The sequence below is a fragment of the Oncorhynchus masou genome, chromosome 13 (assembly GCF_036934945.1).
Source record: "Oncorhynchus masou masou isolate Uvic2021 chromosome 13, UVic_Omas_1.1, whole genome shotgun sequence".
Taxonomy (NCBI): domain Eukaryota; kingdom Metazoa; phylum Chordata; class Actinopteri; order Salmoniformes; family Salmonidae; genus Oncorhynchus; species Oncorhynchus masou.
The window spans coordinates 44,033,189-44,055,868 of NC_088224.1; the positions used below are offsets into that span (position 1 = coordinate 44,033,189).

Consider the following 22,680-nt stretch of genomic DNA (forward strand, 5'->3'; position numbering starts at 1 on the left):
GATGCACCTGTACTGACCTCGCCTTCTGGATGATAGCGGGGTGAACAGGCAGTGGCTCGGGTGGTTGATGTCCTTGATGATCTGTATGGCCTTCCTGTAACATCGGGTGGTGTAGGTGTCCTGGAGGGCAGGTAGTTTGCCCCCGGTGATGCGTTGTGCAGACCTCACTACCCTCTGGAGAGCCTTGCGGTTGAGGGCGGAGCAGTTGCCGTACCAGGCGGTGATACAGCCCGCCAGGATGCTCTCGATTGTGCACCTGTAGAAGTTTGTGAGTGCTTTTGGTGACAAGCCGAATTTCTTCAGCCTCCTGAGGTTGAAGAGGCGCTGCTGCGCCTTCTTCACGATGCTGTCTGTGTGAGTGGACCAATTCAGTTTGTCTGTGATGTGTATGCCGAGGAACTTAAAACTACTCTCTCCACTACTGTTCCATCGATGTGGATAGGGGGGTGTTCCCTCTGCTGTTTCCTGAAGTCCACAATCATCTCCTTAGTTTTGTTGACGTTGAGTGTGAGGTTATTTTCCTGGCACCACACTCCGAGGGCCCTCACCTCCTCCCTGTAGGCCGTCTCGTCGTTGTTGGTAATCAAGCCTACCACTGTTGTGTCGTCCGCAAACTTGATGATTGAGTTGGAGGCGTGCGTGGCCACGCAGTCGTGGGTGAACAGGGAGTACAGGAGAGGGCTCAGAACGCACCCTTGTGGGGCCCCAGTGTTGAGGATCAGCAGGGAGGAGATGTTGTTACCTACCCTCACCACCTGGGGCGGCCCGTCAGGAAGTCCAGTACCCAGTTGCACAGGGCGGGGTCGAGACCCAGGGTCTCGAGCTTGATGACGAGCTTGGAGGGTACTATGGTGTTGAATGCCGAGCTGTAGTCGATGAACAGCATTCTCACATAGGTATTCCTCTTGTCCAGATGGGTTAGGGCAGTGTGGTTGAGATTGCATCGTCTGTGGACCTATTTGAGCGGTAAGCAAATTGGAGTAGGTCTAGGGTGTCAGGTAGGGTGGAGGTGATATGGTCCTTGACTAGTCTCTCAAAGCACTTCATGATGACGGAAGTGAGTGCTACGGGGCGGTAGTCGTTTAGCTCAGTTACCTTAGCTTTCTTGGGAACAGGAACAATGGTGGCCCTCTTGAAGCATGTGGGAACAGCAGACTGGTATAGGGATTGATTGAATATGTCCGTAAACACACCAGCCAGCTGGTCTGCGCATGCTCTGAGGGCACGGCTGGGGATGCCGTCTGGGCCTGCAGCCTTGTGAGGATTAACACGTTTAAATGTTTTACTCACCTCGGCTGCAGTGAAGGAGAGTCCGCATGTTTGTGTTGCAGGCCGTGTCAGTGGCACTGTATTGTCCTCAAAGCGGGCAAAAAAGTTATTTAGTCTGCCTGGGAGCAAGACATCCTGGTCCGTGACTGGGCTGGATTTCTTCCTGTAGTCCGTGATTGACTGTAGACCCTGCCACATGCCTCGTGTCTGAGCCGTTGAATTGGGATTCTACTTTGTCTCTGTACTGACGCTTAGCTTGTTTGATAGCCTTATGGAGGGAATAGCTGCATTGTTTGTATTCAGTCATGTTACCAGACACCTTGCCCTGATTGAAAGCAGTGGTTCACGCTTTCAGTTTCACGCGAATGCTGCCATCAATCCAAGGTTTCTGGTTAGGGAATGTTTTAATCGTTGCTATGGGAACGACATCTTCAACGCACATTCTAATGAACTCGCACACCGAATCAGCGTATTCGTCAATGTTGTTATTTGACGCAATACGAAACATGTCCCAGTCCACGTGATGGAAGCAGTCTTGGAGTGTGGAGTCAGCTTGGTCGGACCAGCGTTGGACAGACCTCAGCGTGGGAGCTACTTGCACATCATCATCTGCACATCTATCTCTCCAGTGTTAATGCTAAATTGTAATTATTTCGCCACTATGGCCTATTTATTGCCATACCTCCCTAATCTTAGTACATTGGCACACACTATATAAAGATTTTTCTATTGTGTTTGTTTATCCCATGTGTAACTCGGTCGCACCGCTTTGCTTTATCTTGGCCAGGTCACAGTTGTAAATGAGAACGTGTTCTCAACTGGCCCACCTGGTTAAATATTATTATTTTAAATATTTGAATAACAGGAACAGTTCAGGCTAAATGGGATCTGTTTTTTTTCTCTGGTGTCCCTCTCTTGTGGAACTACTGATTGAACAGACCCCTTTTCACTTACTTCCGTCCTCTAAGCAAAACAGAGGAGCACTTCCAAGTTCCGACCCCCCGGGAGCATTCCAAGGTCATAACTCCTCCAGAACCCAGAGAGCGGGTGACACTAACAACGCCCGTCACTCTGCTGCTGTAGACACGCCGCCAGATGTTACGAGCAGCTGTTGCCCGACACCAAACAAGCCCATCCTTTGAGAGAGCCTTGGTGCCTTCCTCAAAGCCCATGACGCTGACATGCTGTGCTGCCCTGTTCACCCTCGTAACAAATACCACATCAGAAATCAGACTGAAGCTACATTAGACTAAGAGGAAGCTGAAATGGATGCTGTAGAGCCATGTAGTCCTGTTACTAGGGATGTTGGCAAATGGACAATTTCTTAATGTTCAAAACAGAGGGACAGAAAAGTGTCTCTCCGATAAAACGATAAGAAAAATTCCACATTAATTCACAATGCAGCTGTGCTGCTGACAGCAATGGCTTGGGTCTCACAATGAGTCCCTTTCAGATGGTTAAGCACTTGTACTACAAATACTGTACCTATATTACACCTCGCAGTTTGCATTTCATCACCTTCTCATTTAACTTGCAAAGTATTGCCATACAGGACTCTGACCTTTTTCTTCCAATTTTCCAACTTAGCGATGACGTAGTGGAGTCGACTCCAAAATAATTGATTCCTCAACCCCTTGCACGTAGCTTCTTGGGGTCAAGATTCGATTCTGCACGACAGATTTGTTGCTGTACTGCCGAGAACAAAAACAAACGTGCATCTTTCAAAGCGAGGGGAGGGGTACAGTTTAGGCAGGTCGGACACCAGGCAGACAGAGTCAGAACCGTGCACTAGGCCTATCTATCGGTAATCCAAAGCTGTATCTCGTAATTGGATCAACGAAATAGTGAAGGCGCTGCCCATTCAAGAGAACACAACTGCTTGGTCATGGCCCAAGGTGTCGGTTGAAAAATAGATCTCAACGAGACATACCTGGTTATATTGAAAAGCGGTGTGCGTCTAATGGCGAGTCCTTTTGTGCGCTCAGGAGACAAACAAACAGTGGCGAGGCTTACCTGCTGCCGCCGTGTGCTCACTGGTTCTGATTGGCTGGAAGCCCACAAAGGGGATCTGCATGGATAGCACCAGACCCACAATGTAGAAAGTGCTGTAAGCTGAGGGAGAAAGAGAGAAACAGACAAAGAAAAGGGATCGAGAGAGAGATGAGATCAAACAAAAAAGGTCAAACACAGATACTGTTCTATTCAATACCCACTATCACTTCAGTTAGAGGTATTTCTTGTGAATTGATTTTCGCAATGCAACTCCTGAGTTGGCGTAAATACAATTAACGTCTTATCTGAAGTAATTTACATAGACGTGGGAAAAGAAAAGTGCAGCGGGGGCCCTAACATGTGCCGGCAGTAGAACTCCCACCTTTGTAGCTGGGGGGGGCTGATTCTAAGTAGTGTGCCCTAATTAAGATTTGATACGTTCCAGAACACTGGAGCTTTTTTAAGTGGCTGTGACTAGCCCTGAGCACTCCCGACTATGATTCATTTTCGCCTGTTGACTGATGGAGCTAAGTAATGAACTGTGTGAAATAGAACTGCATTTTTGGTCAAGAGGGACTCCCATTGTGGCAAGCTCCGATGCCAAAAAGGCATCTAGTTTTTAGAAGACCTTTCTCTATTGTAGATGAAGGAGGAAGGTTAAAACTGGATCAAAACGAGATGGTTATGAAGCACTTTAAGGAGCAAGACCTTGCACAAGATGGTTGCTTGAATAACTATGCAAAGCCATACATGTCTCACAACAATGCAAAGATAGTCTGCATTAACAAATGGTTATTGTCGAAGGGTGGAATCCTTTGTTGTGGAAAATGCAGAGAGATTGAGTACAGCGGGGTCGAGGCCCTCTTTAAATAGGGTCGTCATTTATTTTCAAATCACCCAAGAATGGGGTACTGTTTACTGTGAGTAATATGGACAATCAAGAGTAACTGATGCAAGACCATTTATCTTGACCCAGCTAGCCTGCTGTTCCTTCAGCTCAGCTAAATATGTACCGCTTACGATGCTGCAGCATTTCTGCAATGTGCTGTCTCGCAGTCAAATTCAGAATAACTAAGCCCCCCATGCAGTTGCATTCAAAAGAGCAAACCGGTGTTAGTGGTTAGAGGAAAACAGGTGCGGTCACATCTCATTAGCAGATAGATAAGGTTTGCAGTCATATTTCAGGGGTTGCATGTTTCGTCACAATATTGTTTTGAACTTTATTTTTTTACTGATGCCCAACTGAACATTCTACTCAATGCATCATCAATGAGCGCTGATGAAGATTTCGGCTTGAGAACGTTCATAACCATGGCATGACGCGACCGAGTGACGGAGGTGGAACCTATGAAGAGGGGGTTGTGGTCACTCACCGATATAGACCCTCTTGCTGTAGCGCTGCATGAGCAGGAGCACAAACACATGCAGCGGGATCAGGTTGATGATGAAGACATATCCTCCCCATGCTGACACCTGCAACAGTAATACATGGACATTTGCAGTGGCACCATATAAAACCAATTCAAATCCAATTTAACGCTATGACTGAAGTAAAATGCTTCAACTTTAAAAGCGCCATGAACTTATGCAGCAACAATGTCAGAGAGACGCGGTGTGAAACAGAGGGGCTTATAGAACACTCTACAAAAACGTCAGCTGCAGTACTTCAAACGGCTCCATTGAAAATCACACTGTGTAGGGGGTACAGAGCACAGACGGCGAGGGATAGTAGTAAAATGTTTCATCCTCTGTTTAGGACCGCCTTTTGGGATAAATGCTCAAACTGACACAAACCTGCTTAGCCACACAATCACACACTGCATTCACAAGTCACTCATCTATGGTTAAAATAAGTTTTGCAATTACCCTTAATTACAAAAAACAAGAGTCACCCTAGAAGGAGATAAATCGCCTCAAGTTCCTTCTGGAGTGGTTAAATGTAATTACCTTTTCACAGCCATTTGTATCTTTAGCTTTAGATGGTATGAGCTAATTAGGTACAGCTGAACCGTATGAAAACAGAGACTACTCTTTTTTTTGGACACAGCAGTTCTGTGAGAGATGAGGTTGCTAATTGAAAACAACACCAACCCAGAGGAAGTGCTGGGGGGGGGGGGTGTTGTTGAGGAGAAAGTGAGGCCAGTGTCTCGCTCTGAGGGTCACATCCCGCAGCCTCCGGAACTTAATTTGAGCGTAATTTGACAAAACATCTCGCAAATCTACTGCTAATGACCTCGCCGTTGTGTGTGTGTTTGAGAGAAAGATGCATGTGATTGAGAGAAACCTTTTCTGCATTACAACCCCCCCCCCATGGTTTTGAGGGTCAAATAAGCAGGCAGCAATATTCTGGAGGCTGAGATTCTTTGAGGAGAGTACAGTCCAAAACTCAACCACCTACCACAAAATACCTTGATTACCACCAAAACAAAAGTCTGCTCAGAGACAGTGAGGTAGCTGAAAGAGATGGTGCGCACACAATCAATATGCCTGTAAGAGTAAACAATGCGGTTATCAATATAGCTCAGTCCTAAATTAAAGAAACAAACAAAACCAATGTTTTCATTGAAAACTGATCACACTTCCCTTGAGAAAAACCTTGATCGAAACAATGTTTTTCCTGGTTAGGCCGCTAGGATATAGTCAAGCAAATATCCTTCCGGCAATAATAACTATCAGGAACGTTATACGCTGGAGATAATGTAGTTAGTAGATTCCCTGATCATCCTTCATCCTCATAACATCACTTGGGGGTATTGAAACATCCAAGTGACATCCCTGTAAGGCTTTCATGCAATGGTGTGACAGTAGTTCTGAGAAGAGCACTTGTCCTTGGAGTAGCTTCCTTTACAATACAATGAAATAAGAAATCCCACTATGCCCTCTGACGAACCATCAAACAGGCAAAGCGACAATAACAGGACTAAGATTGAGTCGTACTACACCAGCTCTGACGCTCGTCGGATGTGGCAGGGCTTGCAAACTATTACAGACAACAAAGGGAAGCACAACCGAAAGCTGCCAAGTGACACGAGGCTCCCAGATGAGCTAAATAACTTCTATGCTCGCTTCGAGGCATGCAACACTGATGCATGCATGGGAACATCAGCTGTTCTGAACGACTGTGTGATCACGCTCTCCGTAGCCGATGTAAGACCTTTAAACAGGTCAACATTCACAAGGCCGCAGAGCCAGACAGATTACCAGGCCGCATACACAAGCATGCGTTGACCAACTGGCAAGTGTCTCCACTGACATTTTCAACCTCTCCCTGTCAGAGAGGACCACCATAGTCCTTGTGCCCAAGAACACCAAGGTAACCTGCTTAGATAGACCCATAGCACTCACGTCTGTAGCCACGAAGTGATTTGAAAGGTCAGTCATGGCCCACATTGCCACCATTATCCCAGAAACCACTCTAATTTGCATACCGCCCCAGATGATGCAATCTCTATTGGACTCCACACTGCCCTTTCTCACCTGGACAAAAGGAACACCTATGTGAGAATTGACTACTGCTTAGCGTACACCATAGTGCCCTCAATGCTCATCACTAAGCTAAGGACCCTGGGACTAAAGAGCTCTGTCTGCAACTGGATCCTGGACTTCGACGGGCCGCCTCCAGGTGATAAGGGTAGGTAACAACACATCCTCCATGCTGATCCTCAACACGGGGGGCCCTCAGGGGTGCGTGCTCAGTCCACTCCTGACAGCACGGTCAGGCACGACTCCATCATTAAGTTTGCTTATGACAACAGTGGTAGGCCTGATCACCGACAACGTTGAGACAGCCTATAGGGAGGTGGTAAGAGACCTGGCCGTGTGGTGCCAGTACAACAACCTCTCCCTCAACGTGATCAAGACAAAAGAGATGATTGTGGACTACAGGAAAAGGAGGACCGAGCACACCCCCATTCTCATCGGCGGGGCTGAAGAGGCTCAGTTCCTTGGTGTCCACATCACCAACAAAGTATCATGGTCCAAGCACAATAAGATAGTCATGAAGAGGGCACGACAAAACCTATTCCCCTCAGAGACAAAAGATTTGGCATGGGTCCTCAAAGTTCTACAGCTGCACCATCGAGAGCATCCTGACTGGTTGCATCACTGCCTGGTATGGCAACTGCTCGGCCTACGACTGCAAGGCACTACATCACTGGGGCCAAGCTTCCTGCCATCCAGGACCTCTTTACCATGTGGTGTCAGAGGAAGGCCCTAAAAATTGTCAAAGACTCCAGCCACCCTAGTCAGACTGTTCACTCTGCTACCACACGGCAAATGGTACCGGAGCGCCAAGTCTAGGTCCAAAAGGCTTCCCAACAGCTTCTACCCCCAAGCCATAAGACTGCTCAACATCTAATAAAATGGCCACCCAGACTATTTGCATTGCCCCCTTCCCCCTCGTTTACGCTGCTATTCTATTTATTATCTATGCATAGTAACTTCAACTCTACCTAATGTACATATTACCTCGGCTACCCGGTGCCCCCGCATATTGACGCTGTACCGGTACCTCCTGTATATAGCATTGCTATTGTTATTTTACTGCTGCTCTTTGTTCGTTTTTTTTTTTTTTTTTTTTTTTCTTACCTATTTTTCACGTATTTTTCTTAAAACAGCATTGTTGGTTAAGGGCTTGTAAGTAAGCATTTCACTTTAAGGTCTACACGGGTTGTATTACAATTTGATTTGAATGAGGAAGAACTGTTTCTGTAGGTTACAATACACACAGGAGGAAGGGCTGTTACAGGTATGTTAGGGCTTCCTATGGGCCCAATGCTAACCTGTTAGTGTGTGCACCTCAAGCTAGCATTTGGCCCAGTGACCCTAATGGACAGGTCTTATTGCAGTCATAATGGGGTCAGCAAAGAACCAGACACCGTTAGAGCCTAGACTTTAGCCATTATCTTTACCCACACTCCACTGCTTATGTGGCCACCCAGGGGCCACTATGAAGAAGCATAGGGAGACGGAGGGTATTGTAGTGGTAAACGGGAGGGTAGGGGTCTTGCTATGGGGCTAGATTGGCTCAGAAGGGGGCTGAAGAGGCTCAGGCACCTCTGCGGGGGGTAGGATGCTGGAAACAGAATAACCGGAGATGCTGTTGGTCACCAACGGGGGTATGAGACGGCATTAGTGGAGAAGATAAACTGGGGCTGTGGGAGAAAGTTGTTTTGATGAAAGTCAGGTGGGGCCTGGGGAGGTAGGCCGCAACGCTGCAAAGATCGATCGATTTTTCCACTGTAAAAAGGGACTCAAGAGTTGTGATCATTGCTTGACTAATAATAACCTCTAGAACGCAGGACATCTTACAAACAATCACCTGAAGAGCTGACATGTGCTGCTGAGAACCTCATAAATACTTTATGAGGGAAAATAACTTGAGGGCGGGAGAAGGGGGCTGCTGTCAAGATAGGAGTGAGCCGTCACAGGAACTTAGGGAACACAAGATCTCTCCCAGGAGAGATCGAATGTCATGCATCTCACAGTAGTGCTTTTTGCAGTTCTTGTCCATCATGACATCTCAACTGAGCTTCTTCTCTCCCTCCCCCGGGCTGATTAGGACAGAGCTGAGCACGGAATCTCTTGCTGGCCATCGCACATGTGTCATCTTCGATTAAGCCTCATTGGTGAGTATCCTTAATGAACAGCGGGATGGGAAGAAGAGGTAGAGGGATAGATATTGCAGCATGGCGGGCTGCACCTGCAAGCCACAAGGGAGATACAGGCTTGCCGTGTTGCAAACAAACCCTGCAACAGGAGAGGCATCAGTCAGGGTTCAGACCACAGAAGGATGTTGGTGGGAGGATGGGTAGAGCGTGGTTGTGACTAGAGGGAGTACAGCTGTGACCGAAAGTGACTTTTTGTAGCAAGTCAGGAGAGCATTTTAGCTAACCGTAACCCTAATGCTTCTCCGGACCTAATTATAGAAACCTTCTGCGTATGCTCCGCTAACCTGCTACGAAAAAGTAAATTCCGATCGTAGCTGTACTCCTTCTAGTCAGAAACATAGAGCGGGGGAAGCCAAAATATTATCACACTCCAGATCTCTGGAGGCGTACGAGTGAGACATACAGAATGAGGGGCTTATACAATTGCAGTGGTTTCTCAGTGGAAAATCTCCCTGCTCTTCAAATGTGGTCATTAGAGGCTTCCGCCTTCTCTCTTCCTGCAGGAGCTTGGATCCTGGGAATCTGCGTGGACCTAGGATCAAGAGAGACGCTCAAGTGTTTTAGTACTATATCTCTTGACACAATGATGAAAATAATCATGGCCTCTAAACCTTCAAGCTGCTTACTGGACCCTATTCCAACTAAACTACTGAAAGAGCTGCTTCCTGTGCTTGGCCCTCCTATGTTGAACATAATAAACGGCTCTCTATCCACCGGATGTGTACCAAACTCACTAAAAGTGGCAGTAATAAAGCCTCTCTTGAAAAAGCCAAACCTTGACCCAGAAAATATAAAAAACTATCGGCCTATATCGAATCTTCCATTCCTCTCAAAAATCTTAGAAAAGGCTGTTGCTCAGCAACTCACTGCCTTCCTGAAGACAAACAATGTATATGAAATGCTTCAGTCTGGTTTTAGACCCCATCATAGCACTGAGACGGCACTTGTGAAGGTGGTAAATGACATTTTAATGGCATCGGACCGAGGCTCTGCATCTGTCCTCGTGCTCCTAGACCTTAGTGCTGCTTTTGATACCATCGATCACCACATTCTTTTGGAGAGATTGGAAACCCAAATTGGTCTACACGGTCAAGTTCTGGCCTGGTTTAGATCTTATCTGTCGGAAAGATATCAGTTTGTCTCTGTGGATGGTTTGTCCTCTGACAAATCAACTGTAAATTTCGGTGTTCCTCAAGGTTCCGTTTTAGGACCGCTGTTGTTTTCACTATATATTTTACCTCTTGGGGATGTTATTCGAAAACATAATGTTAACTTTCACTGCTATGCGGATGATACACAGCTGTACATTTCAATGAAACATGGTGAAGCCCCACAATTGCCCTCGCTAGAAGCATGTGTTTCAGACATAAGGAAGTGGATGGCAGCAAACTTTCTACTTTTAAACTCGGATAAAACAGAGATGCTTGTTCTAGGTCCCAAGAAACAAAGAGATCTTCTGTTGAATCTGACAATTAATCTTAATGGTTGTACAGTCATCTCAAATAAAACTGTGAAGGACCTCGGCGTTACTCTGGACCCTGATCTCTCTTTTGAAGAACATATCAAGACCATTTCAAGGACAGCTTTTTTCCATCTACGTAACATTGCAAAAATCAGAAACTTTCTGTCCAAAAATGATGCAGAAAAATTGGTCCATGCTTTTGTCGCTTCTAGGTTGGACTACTGCAATGCTCTACTTTCCGGCTACCCGGATAAAGCACTAAATAAACTTCAGTTAGTGCTAAATACGGCTGCTAGAATCCTGACTAGAACCAAAAAATTTGATCATATTACTCCAGTGCTAGCCTCCCTACACTGGCTTCCTGTCAAAGCAAGGGCTGATTTCAAGGTTTTACTGCTAACCTACAAAGCATTGCATGGGCTTGCTCCTACCTATCTCTCTGATTTGGTCCTGCCGTACATACCTACACGTACGCTACGGTCACAAGACGCAGGCCTCCTAATTGTCCCTAGAATTTCTAAGCAAACAGCTGGAGGCAGGGCTTTCTCCTATAGAGCTCCATTTTTATGGAACGGTCTGCCTACCCATGTCAGAGACGCAAACTCGGTCTCAACCTTTAAGTCTTTACTGAAGACTCATCTCTTCAGTGGGTCATATGATTGAGTGTAGTCTGGCCCAGGAGTGGGAAGGTGAACGGAAAGGCTCTGGAGCAACGAACCACCCTTGCTGTCTCTGCCTGGCCGGTTCCCCTCTTTCCACTGGGATTCTCTGCCTCTAACCCTATTACAGGGGCTGAGTCACTGGCTTGCTGGGGCTCTCTCATGCCGTCCCTGAGGGGGTGCGTCACCTGAGTGGGTTGATTCACTGATGTGGTCATCCTGTCTGGGTTGGCGCCCCCCTTGGGTTGTGCCGTGGCGGAGATCTTTGCGGGCTATACTCAGCTTTGTCTCAGGATGGTAAGTTGGTGGTTGAAGATATCCCTCCAGTGGTGTGGGGGCTGTGCTTTGGCATAGTGGGTGGGGTTATATCCTTCCTGTTTGGCCCTGTCCGGGGTGTCCTCGGGTGGGGCCACAGTGTCTCCTGACCCCTCCTGTCTCAGCCTTCAGTATTTATGCTGCAGTAGTTTATGTGTCGGGGGCTGGGGTCAGTTTGTTATATCTGGAGTACTTCTCCTGTCCAATTCGGTGTCCTGTGTGAATCTAAGTGTGCGTTCTCTAATTCTCTCCTTCTCTCTCTCGGAGGACCTGAGCCCTAGGACCATGCCCCAGGACTACCTGACATGATGACTCCTTGCTGTCCCCAGTCCACCTGGCCGTGCTGCTGCTCCAGTTTCAACTGAACCGCGGCCCTAGGACCATGCCCCAGGACTACTTGACATGATGACTCCTTGCTGTCCCCAGTCCACCTGGCCGTGCTGCTGCTCCAGTTTCAACTGTTCTGCCTTATTATTATTCGACCATGCTGGTCATTTATGAACATTTGAACATCTTGGCCATGTTCTGTTATAATCTCTACCCGGCACAGCCAGAAGAGGACTGGCCACCCCACATAGCCTGGTTCCTCTCTAGGTTTCTTCCTAGGTTTTGGCTTTTCTAGGGAGTTTTTCCTAGCCACCGTGCTTCTACACCTGCATTGCTTGCTGTTTGGGGTTTTAGGCTGGGTTTCTGTACAGCACTTTGAGATATCAGCTGATGTACGAAGGGCTATATAAATAAATTTGATTTGATTTGATTTGATCGAAGGGAGCTGGATCTCTCCAATGCGTTTCAATTGACATCTGTCTCTTCCCGGGCTGGGGGGAGATTTAACTGAAGAAGCTGGAAGCAGGAGATTGCAGATGCTCAAAATCACCAATTGTACACAAAGAGCGCTCTGGGAGGCAGTCAGCTCTGTTCATCTTTTATCTTCTCGCTCCATCGACCCCCTGACAGGTCGGGGGATTCATAAATAACGTTTAATGCTTCCGGTACAGACTCCTTTTTAACGCCACATTTTGACATCTGCGATCGCTCTCAACTACCCTTGGGGCTATCTTAATGTAATCATGACTTCCAATTCCCAGAGATGGAATGCTATGTCAGTGGAAATCAATGACAATGTTTTCTGTGTGTTTCCGGCCAATAACTAAGGCTCTTTGACACTCACCATGTAGAAGTAGGAGAGGCAGCAGCCAATGGACCAGAACACCGAACCAGTCTTTATTGACTTCACCTGTGAGGGGGAGAACAGGCACAAAGGGTTAAGGACTGGTAAACGTTTTCGGTCATTCTGTCAAACATATCATCCAGGACAACAAAGTTAATAGCACTTTCTAACTCCCACAGCCGACATCCACTTGATGGAACAGTGGAAAAAGGTGCGAGTGAAACACCATATAATATCATTGAAATCAAAACAGGGGCAGGCGGCGTTCTCCTGGCATCCGCCAAACCCAGATTAGTCTGTCGGCCTGTCAGATGGTCGAGCGTGATTCATCACTCCAGAGAACGCATTTCCACTGCTCCAGAGTCCAATTGCAGCGAGCTTTACACCACTCCAACCGAACGCTTGGCAATAGCGCATGGTATCTTAGGCTTGTGTGCGGCTAGTCGGCATGGAAACCCATTTCATGTGTTGACGTTGCTTCCAGGGGCAGTTTGGAACTCTGCAGTGACAGACAATTTTTTACGCGCTACAGCCTGCGGCGGGCCTGTTCTGGGAGCTTGTGTGGCCCACCACTTCACGCCCGAGCCGTTCTTGCTTTGATGAACTGACTTGTTGCTAAGGTAGCATCCTATGACAATGCCACTTTGAAAGTCACAGCTCTTCAGTAAGGCCATTCTACAGCCAATGTTGGTCTATGGAGATTACATGGCGGTGTGCTCGATTTTATACAACTGTCAGCAACGAGTGTGGCTGAAATAGCCGAATCCACTAATTTGAAGGGGTGTCCACATACACTATATATACAAAAGTATGTACATTAAAAACAGGGTAGGCATCAGCATAGATAAGAGTAAAATACAGAACAGAGTAGCAGCAGCATGTGATGTGTGAAAGTGTGTCGTCTGTGACGTCTGTATGCATGTTGTGTGTGTGTGTGGGTTTTCGTGTAGTGTGTATATATAGTCTCGTGAGGGTGCATAGAGTCTGTGCAAGAGTGTCAATGCAGATAATTAAACGGTTACCCGGGCTAATTAATTAGCAGTCTTATGGCTCGGGAGGTGAAGCAGTCTCAGAGCCGGTTGGGTCCGATGTTCCAGTACCGCTTGCCGTACAGCAGCAGAGGGAACAGTCTACGGCTTGGGTGGTTGAATTCTTTGGAAATCTGAGGGCGGTGCATTTGCCCTAACAAGTAGTGATGCAGCCAGTCAAGTTGCTCTCAATGGTTCAGCTGTAGAACATTGAGGATCCGAGGTCCCATGTCTCCCGAGGGGGTGGAAGCTCTTGACCTGCTTCCCTACAGCCCTGTAGATGCGGATGTGGGCATGCTCTCTTTTTCCAGTAGTCCACAATCAGCTCATTGGTCTTACTGATGTTGAGGGAGAGGCTGTTGGCACCACACTGCCAAGTCTCTGACCACCTTCCCTGTGAAGTGCAATTGACATCGCGTCATCTGTGGATTTGTTGGGGCGATATGCGAATTCGAGTGGTTCTAGGGTGTCTGGGATGATGGTGTTGATGTGTCATGACCAGCCTTTCAAAGCACTTCATAATTACAGATGTGAGTGCTACTGGGGATGATAAGACATTTAGGAAGGTTACCTTGGTAACAGGGACAATAGTGGCCAGCTTGAACAATGTTGGTATTACAGACTGAGACAAGGAGAGAGTGAAAATGTCTGAAGACATGCTTCTACACCTGCATTGCTTGCTGTTTGGGGTTTTAGGCTGGGTTTATGTACAGCACTATGAGATATCAGCTGATGTAAGAAGGGCTATTTGAAGACACTTGGCAGCTGGTCTGCACATGCGCCCTGGTGAGTGTCTGGCCCAGCAGCCTTGCTAGTGTTAAAAGAGAGGGCTGCCTGGCATATTAGTATGCTCCTAACACTAGCTGGGACTGCTGGTTACCTGGTCTCACCCCACAGCCTGAGTCAACACATTAAAGGGACCATGTCTGAAAGACTACTGGGGGGAAGTGATGGCAGGGAGCAGGACAGGCAGCGGCAGGAGCACAGACTTATCGAACAACGTCTGCGGTACACATCAGTCACACTTCACTTGATCTGCTGATGAGGATTGATTAGCGGTAGAAAGCAGGCCTGGTTCGAATATAGCCACGAGCAGCGGAAAACCTCGATCCTCCCACCTATTTTAAAACCAACCCTAAAATGGTCTCCATGTCATGCTCGTTCCCGCCGATGAGGCCTCACCAAAGCGGCGCTATCTGGTTTTGATACGGGTGAAACTACAGAACTCCTCATAGGTAATACTGAGGGAGCTGACAAAGATGTAGGCCACTGCGGAACTCCGGAAGCCTATATCTTTCCCAGTGCCACAGACAATTAAAAGGGAGCTAGCCTACACTCTACCAGGGCTGGAGACTACTATGCAGAGAATGTGCACGGTCATGTTGAACTAAATCCCCCCCCACCCCCCCACCCCCCACACACACACCAATACGAGCAGGGCTAATTAAATCTGAGCCTAGAGAAACTGGGGAATTAGCGGGACAACAATGGAAGCACGGTGGAGAGGAGGGGTTTTGGGAGGGGGGGTAGCGGGGAGTGCTAGTGTTAAAAGGGACAGCTCTCTGGGGTGCAAGAGGATTCAATTATAGATTAGGGAGGGGATGAGGTGGGGCCGACCCAGGCAGATTAAGCGGCTCGAGTTGAATGGGTTATTAGCAGATAAAATGAAGGAGACGGATAATGAAGATTGGGGAGAAGAAGCCTGGGAGAGGTTCCCATTTTAGCATTTGAGGGAAGGGCTAGAGAATGAGAGAGAAAGAGAGCAGATGAGGGGGAAAGTGGCGAGACAAACGTGGGTAAATGAGACTGATAATGAAAAGCAGTGACGCATGGCCGGGATAATTGTTTTCCGGGGCTCTCGCCAAAATGGAAAGACCACGGTGTGCAAGTTTGTTTTTTTTCTCCACCGATGGTGCCGTTACACTGATGAGGTGCCACTTAAAGATGCGACGAAAAACAACGGCCACCCGTGTCACCACGAATACGCATTGTCTGCATTCCAAATCATGGCACCCTATTCCCAATATAGTGCACTACTTTTGCCCAGGGCCTATAAGATGCCATTTGGGACACACTCGTTGTTTTGGTTCAGTCTAAGACAGGTATGGTCTATGTGGAATGACAATGAAAAGTTCCCAGGAAGCTGCAACAGCTGCTCCTCTGACAAAACCAAATATTGAAATGATACGTATCAAATCATTGTGCAACGATCACGACAGAGAAGGTGGCTTATCACAGTCGGACACTGCAAGTTACAGAGAATGTCCCTGGTAGCATTTTAGCGGTATACGAGTAAACGTAAAATGCACCGCATCAAGCAAATTATACGTTGGCTGTCTGCATTTCATGTCACAACAGTGGTGGAGAACAAGATAGCGGAGCCCCCTGGGTCTGGAGCCAGCCATGGCTCTGACATTCACTCATAGTGTAGGAGGTTCTCTACGACACTCTGGGCGAGAGGTTAAACACTTTCACAACTCCGGCAGCTCCAGGGTGTGCATGTGTGTGGCTAGTTGATGAAAGCAGGGGCTCTTCAAACCAAGTGTCGTTATCAGCTCAGTCACACTCGCCTGAGTTAACATGACACAGAGCACTCCAAAGTGCTGATATGGGTCTTCAAGCTGTGGAAGCAACAGTTGAAGGCGTCTCAAGCCCCCGCAGTTGTTTGATATGTCCGTACTTAACAGGTCAATTGTCAAGCTGAACGACGTCCACTGACAGATTGAAAGAGAAACAAGTTCAGGCACAACGCACAAATTCACATGCATGACTGGACAAACGGACACAAGGTCCTTTCTACCATCACCGTCCCACAGTGCTCTAACATGTGACGCGTAGTGGGAGAGAGCCAGCGTCACGTTTACCTGCGTGAATGCCGGTGTGTCCTTGGGCTTGGGATGAAAAAGAGGACAAAGCCGGGAGGAGGAAAAATAAATATATCTACCTACCTCACTCCCCGTTTGTTAGGAGCGCTGTTCAGTTTTACTCCTGAAAAAAATAAATAGGATGCCTTAGTGTGGAGCGGTCCTGGTGATTATCAGCTTGGCTGGCATCTAAGCCCCTCTAGACAAGTGAAATGAATACTGGGGAGCTGATGGGGAGCCTGGTGCCCCCTGCCAAGGTCGGCTTTGATTTGTCCATTTACAATGCACTTCAATTTCATCTAGTCATGTGAATACATTACATGCACCTGCATCGGCCTCAAGTCATCAGGAAGCATAATGTACAAAATGTGGGAAGGAGTAGAGCAGTGCGTGCGAGGCTGCGACAGTAACGCCATTGAAAGGAGGACACACTGGTGGCAAAGTGTGTTTGTTTTGCTAAGAATCCTACGTCTATAGCACATGGTCCATTTCCACTATTGTAAGCCATTGCGCGCATAGACAATACTTCCACCTCGTCTATGTTAACTTATCCAATGTCTGGTCAGAGCTGTCATTCTGCTAGGCCTATCGGGGCAGTTTCGAGCATTAACAGAAAAAGGGTTACTGTTCAATTGATCGAACTGTTCAAGTGTGGTAAATAAGAAACCTGTTTCACCACCAACCTTATTGTTGATTACTCGATTTTTAAAAGGTCCCCAGCAGCGACTGAAACATACAAAGCAGCACAATGTCCCAGACAGTCAGCAGACTGAGCTAAGGTTATCATGATTTAGTCAGTGTATCAATCATTTAACCACACCAAAGCAGCTATTAGAGCATTCAGAAAATATTCAGACTGAAGCCACTCTTCAGTAAAAGGCGCTTGGAGTTTACAAAAAGGCACCTAAAGGACTATGAGAAACAAGAGTGAACTCGTTGGCCTGAATACAAAGCGTCACGTCTGCAGGAAACCTTGCACCATCCCTAAGGTGAAGCATGGTGGTGGCAGCATCATTCTGTGGGGATATTCTTCAGTGGCAGGGACTGGGAGACTAGTCAGGATCAAGGGAAAGACAAACGGAGCAAAGTACAGAGAGATCCTTGATGAAAACCTGCTCCAGAGCACTCAGGACCTCAGACTGGGGTGAAGGTTCACCTTCCATCAGGACAACAACCCTAAGCACACAGCCAAGACAACACAGGAGTGGCTTCAGGACAAGTCAAATCAAATTTTATTTGTCACATACACATGGTTAGCAGATGTTAATGCGAGAGTAGCGAAATGCTTGTGCTTCTAGTTCCGACAATGCAGTAATAACCAACAAGTAATCTAACTAACAATTCCAAAACTACTGTCTTATACACAAGTGTAAGGGGATAAAGAATATGTACATAAAGATATATGAATGAGTGATGGTACAGAGCAGCATAGGCAAGATACAGTAGATACATATGAGATGAGTATGTAAACAAAGTGGCATAGTTAAAGTGGCTAATGATACATGTATTACATAAAGATGCAGTAGATGATATAGAGTACAGTATATACGTATACATATGAGATGAATAATGTAGGGTATGTAAACATTATATTAGGTAGCATTGTTTAAAGTGGCTAGTGATATATTTTACATCAATTCCCATTATTAAAGTGGCTGGAGTTGAGTCAGTGTGTTGGCAGCAGTCATTCAATGTTAGTGGTCTGATGGCCTTGAGATAGAAGCTGTTTTTCAGTCTCTCGGTCCCAGCTTTGATGCACCTGTACTGACCTCGCCTTCTGGATGATAGCGGGGTGAACAGGCAGTGGCTCGGGTGGTTGTTGTCCTTGATGATCTTTATGGCCTTCCTGAAACATCGGGTGGTGTAGGTGTCCTGGAGGGCAGGTAGTTTGCCCCCGGTGATGCGTTGTGCAGACCTCACTACCCTCTGGAGAGCCTTACGGTTGTGGGCGGAGCAGTTGCCGTACCAGGCGGTGATACAGCCCGCCAGGATGCTCTCGATTGTGCATCTGTAGAAGTTTGTGAGTGCTTTTGGTGACAAGCCGAATTTCTTCAGCCTCCTGAGGTTGAAGAGGCGCTGCTGCGCCTTCTTCACGATGTTGTCTGTGTGAGTGGACCAATTCAGTTTGTCTGTGATGTGTATGCCGAGGAACTTAAAACTTGCTACTCTCTCCACTACTGTTCCATCGATGTGGATAGGGGGGTGTTCCCTCTGCTGTTTCCTGAAGTCCAAAATCATCTCCTTAGGAAAATAACCTCACACTCAACGTCAACAAAACCTGACACCACACTCCGAGGGCACTCAGCCTACAGGGAGGAGGTGTCTCGTCGTTGTTGGTAATCAAGCCTACCACTGTTGTGTCGTCCGGAAACTTGATTGAGTTGGAGGCGTGCGTGGCCACGCAGCCGTGGGTGAACAGGGAGTACAGGAGAGGGCTCAGAACGCACCCTTGTGGGGCCCCAGTGTTGAGGATCAGCGGGGTGGAGATGTTGTTGCCTACCCTCACCACCTGGGGGCGGCCCGTCAGGAAGTCCAGTACCCAGTTGCACAGGGCGGGGTCGAGACCCAGGGTCTCGAGCTTGAAGGGTACTATGGTGTTAAATGCCGAGCTGCAGTCGATGAACAGCATTCTCACATAGGTATTCCTCTTGTCCAGATGGGTTAGGGCAGTGTGGTTGAGATTGCATCGTCAGTGGACCTATTTGGGCGGTAAGCAAATTGGAGTGGGTCTAGGGTGTCAGGTAGGGTGGAGGTGATATGGTCCTTGACTAGTCTCTCAAAGCACTTCATGATGACGGAAGTGAGTGCTACGGGGCGGTAGTCGTTTAGCTCAGTTACCTTAGCTTTCTTTGGAACAGGAACAACGGTGGCCTTCTTGAAGACTGTGGGAACAGCAGACTGGTATAGGGATTGATTGAATATGCCAGCTGGTCTGCGCATGCTCTGTGGGCACGGCTGGGGATGCCGTCTGGGCCTGCAGCCTTGCGAGGATTAACACGTTTAAATGTTTTACTCACCTCGGCTGCAGTGAAGGAGAGTCCGCATGTTTGTGTTGCAGGCCGTGTCAGTGGCACTGTATTGTCCTCAAAGCGGGCAGAAAAGTTATTTAGTCTGCCTGGGAGCAAGACATCCTGGTCCGTGACTGGGCTGGTTTTCTTTTTGTAGTCCGTGATTGACTGTAGACCCTGCCACATACCTCGTGTCTGAGCCGTTGAATTGAGATTCTACTTTGTCTCTATACTGACGCTTAGCTTGTTTGATAGCCTTGCGGAGGGAATAGCTGCACTGTTTGTATTCTGTCATGTTACCAGTCACCTTGCCCTGATTAAAAGCAGTGGTTCGCGCTTTCAGTTTCACGCGAATGCTGCCATCAATCCACGGTTTCTGGTTTGGGAATGTTTCAATCGTTGCTATGGGAACGACATCTTCAACGCACGTTCTAAGGAACTCGCACACCGAATCAGCGTATTCGTCAATGTTGTTGTCTGATGCAATACGAAACATATCCCAGTCCACGTGATGGAAGCAGTCTTGGAGTGTGGAATCAGCTTGGTCGGACCAGCGTTGGACAAGTCTCAACCTCCTTAAGCGGCCCAGCCAGAGCCCAGACTTGAACCCGATCGAACATCTCTGGAGAGCCCTGAAAATAGCTGTGGAGGGATGCTCCCCATCCAACCTGACAGAGCTTGAGAGGCTCTGCAGAGAAGAATGGGAGAAACTCCCCAAATACTGGTGTGCCAAGCTTGTATCGTCGTACCCAAGAAGACTTGAAGCTGTAATCGCTGCTAAAGGTGCTTCAACAAAGTACTGAGTAAAGGGTCTGAATACTTGGGTAAATGTGAGATGACCGTAAATTTAAAAAAAATTGTCAATTTATAAAAACGTTTTTTTGCTTTGTCATTATGGGGTACTGTATGTAGATTGATGAGGGGGGGGGCTACTTAATTTAAGAATAAGGCTGCAACGTAACAAAATATGGAAAAGATCAAGGCGTCTGAATACTTTCCAAATACACTGTAGATATTAGAACATTAAGGACTGAAAATCTCTTCAAATAGAACCTGTCCCTCCCTTCCAATCAATGGGGCATGAGTATACGATCAGTAAACACACTGAAAAAGAACATCCAACTGGTACTTCAGAGTGTTACAGCAGCAATAGTGGGTTTCCGGGACAAAGATTTAGTCTGGTCCTGGACTAAAAAGCTATTTTGATGGAGACTCTCCATTGAGCTTGCTCTTTAGTCCAGGACTAGGCTTAATCTGTGTCTGTGAAACCAGCCCTAAATGTGTTAAAACATCAAATAAAGGATCTAAAAAGTATATTTAAATGATAAAGTTTGGGCTGGATGGGGCAGGCTTACCCATAGGTAGTAGGTGAACTGCAGGGCAAAGATGGCAATGCCCTCGTTGTCGAAGGAGCCGGCCACAGAGCGGGAGATGTACCCAGGCACGATGGCGATAAAGCAGGCAGCCAGAAGCCCCGCCCCCTGGTTCCACAGCTCCCGAGTCAGCAGGAAGGTGGAGATGGACGTCAGGCCGCTGAAGACTGGAGCCAGGAAGACGCAGACGTCCCTGATGTGCACCGTCAAGTGCAGCAGGTTCAGCACGTAGTGGATAAGGCCTGCGGTGACCATCAAACCTGGATATACCTGGAGAGAGAAAGAGACGAGCTAGAGGGAGTGGAATGGGAACATTTATGGCACCTTCATGCAAATGGACGGGGATACCAGTCTTGTCCTGGATATAAAATGCTGACTGCCTTTTAATTAACCCAAACGTACTGTAACTTTATCAGCTGAGCAGTTTGTCGGAACTCCACAGATCAGGCAGGAGAGTGAAACATCAAGAAAGTGATGGCTTGCTGTGTCCACTTGACATACCACAAGAGTGAGTCAAGTTAATTGAATCTGCTCTGGATTTACACTTGTGGAAAACCAGGTAAGGTGATATTCTCCACTGAAATACTGACTAATTGCCGAATTCAAGGCTGATGCCTCAAACAGCCAAACCTTAAGGCTCGGTCTATAATGCATGACACTGGTCCTAATTAGGCTTGTGTGAAAGGTTTATGAAGTCTGGGGGGGGCCTGTGTTTCAGCGTGAGTGATGCCTTGAGGTATGCTATGCCATGCAGAGGAGTCCAGGGTACTTTGGCAAGTCTCTGCCTGCAGTGATTCTCTTTTCTAAATAGCTAGTCATAGCCTAGGAGGGCTAAACTATCAACCAGGGTCTTATTGCACCTCCCTCCCAAATCATCCAACCCAGTCCCCCTGTCCTGAGGATTGAGCCTAGCAACTGCTGAAATAATCACTGTTTGTTTGCCCCCAGAACAGATGCTCGGCTCTCTGTAGTCTGTATTACCCCCATATTCTTTTGAATTTGTGCCCTTCAGCTTGAAAATGTGCCTGGTCCATTTCTTTACAGTAACAAAGGGCGGTTTATTGGCTTGGCAGAGCCCTATTGTTAACGAGTGTCACATTTCTTCAGCCCTCAAATCTTATCTACAACTCTGGAGAGGGAGCGGCTGGCCAATGTCCCCCTTGAATGGGAGAGAAAAGAGGGATCTGCAGAGACACAGTCACATTAACTGGTATATACTCGCCCGTCGACTAAAGGCGTGACCCTTCGTGTTAGCATACACAATGAATGAGGGCTGTCAGACTCATCTGCAGCCGTTTGAATACAGAGAGGGGAAAGAAGGAGAGCTAATGGCGGGGAGGGATAAAGGAGGAAGGGTGCAGGGGTGGGTTGCGGCACACGGCTTAGGTCCCTGTTCGGAGATGGGAGAGGTGCTAAAATGTATGCAGACTAGCAACAAAGGGTTTTGGGGAACACCACTGAAGAAATGGCAGTGACACCGTTCAGGTGTTAAAGTAATGCCTGAAAAAAAAGTCAGGCAACTCTTGGGTGTACTTCAATCTGCATGGGATGGATTGCATTTGAGCGTGACAAACCCATCTGCGTTGCAGTTATTGACACACTCAAACCGGTGCGCCTGGCACCTACTACCATACCCTGTTCAAAGGCACTTTAGTCTTGTCCATTCACCCTCTGAATGGAACACGCACACAATCCATGTCTCACAGCTTAAAAAACAGTCTCTTCCTCTTCAGCTACACTGATTGAAGAGGGTTTAACAGGTGACATCAACAAAGGATCCTAGCTTTGACCTGGATACACCTGGTCAGTCATGGAAATGGTTGCGAGACAGTGCATGTTCATAAGTCCCGTGCCATTATTTTATATTACA

The 22,680-nt window shown here is 47.4% G+C and overlaps 1 protein-coding gene across 1 annotated transcript in view; it reads right to left on the reverse strand.

Annotated features, from left to right (window-relative positions):
* LOC135552397 (dolichyl-diphosphooligosaccharide--protein glycosyltransferase subunit STT3B) overlaps positions 1–22,680 on the reverse strand; it is a 97,368-nt gene that overhangs the window by 19,045 nt on the left and 55,643 nt on the right. The window contains exons 3-6 of the mRNA XM_064983980.1: positions 20,793–21,080; positions 12,538–12,603; positions 4,635–4,734; positions 3,283–3,381 (exon numbers count right to left, since the gene is read on the reverse strand). Of these exons, the coding sequence (XP_064840052.1) occupies positions 3,283–3,381; positions 4,635–4,734; positions 12,538–12,603; positions 20,793–21,080 (553 nt within the window). The remainder of the gene's footprint in view (positions 1–3,282; positions 3,382–4,634; positions 4,735–12,537; positions 12,604–20,792; positions 21,081–22,680) is intronic.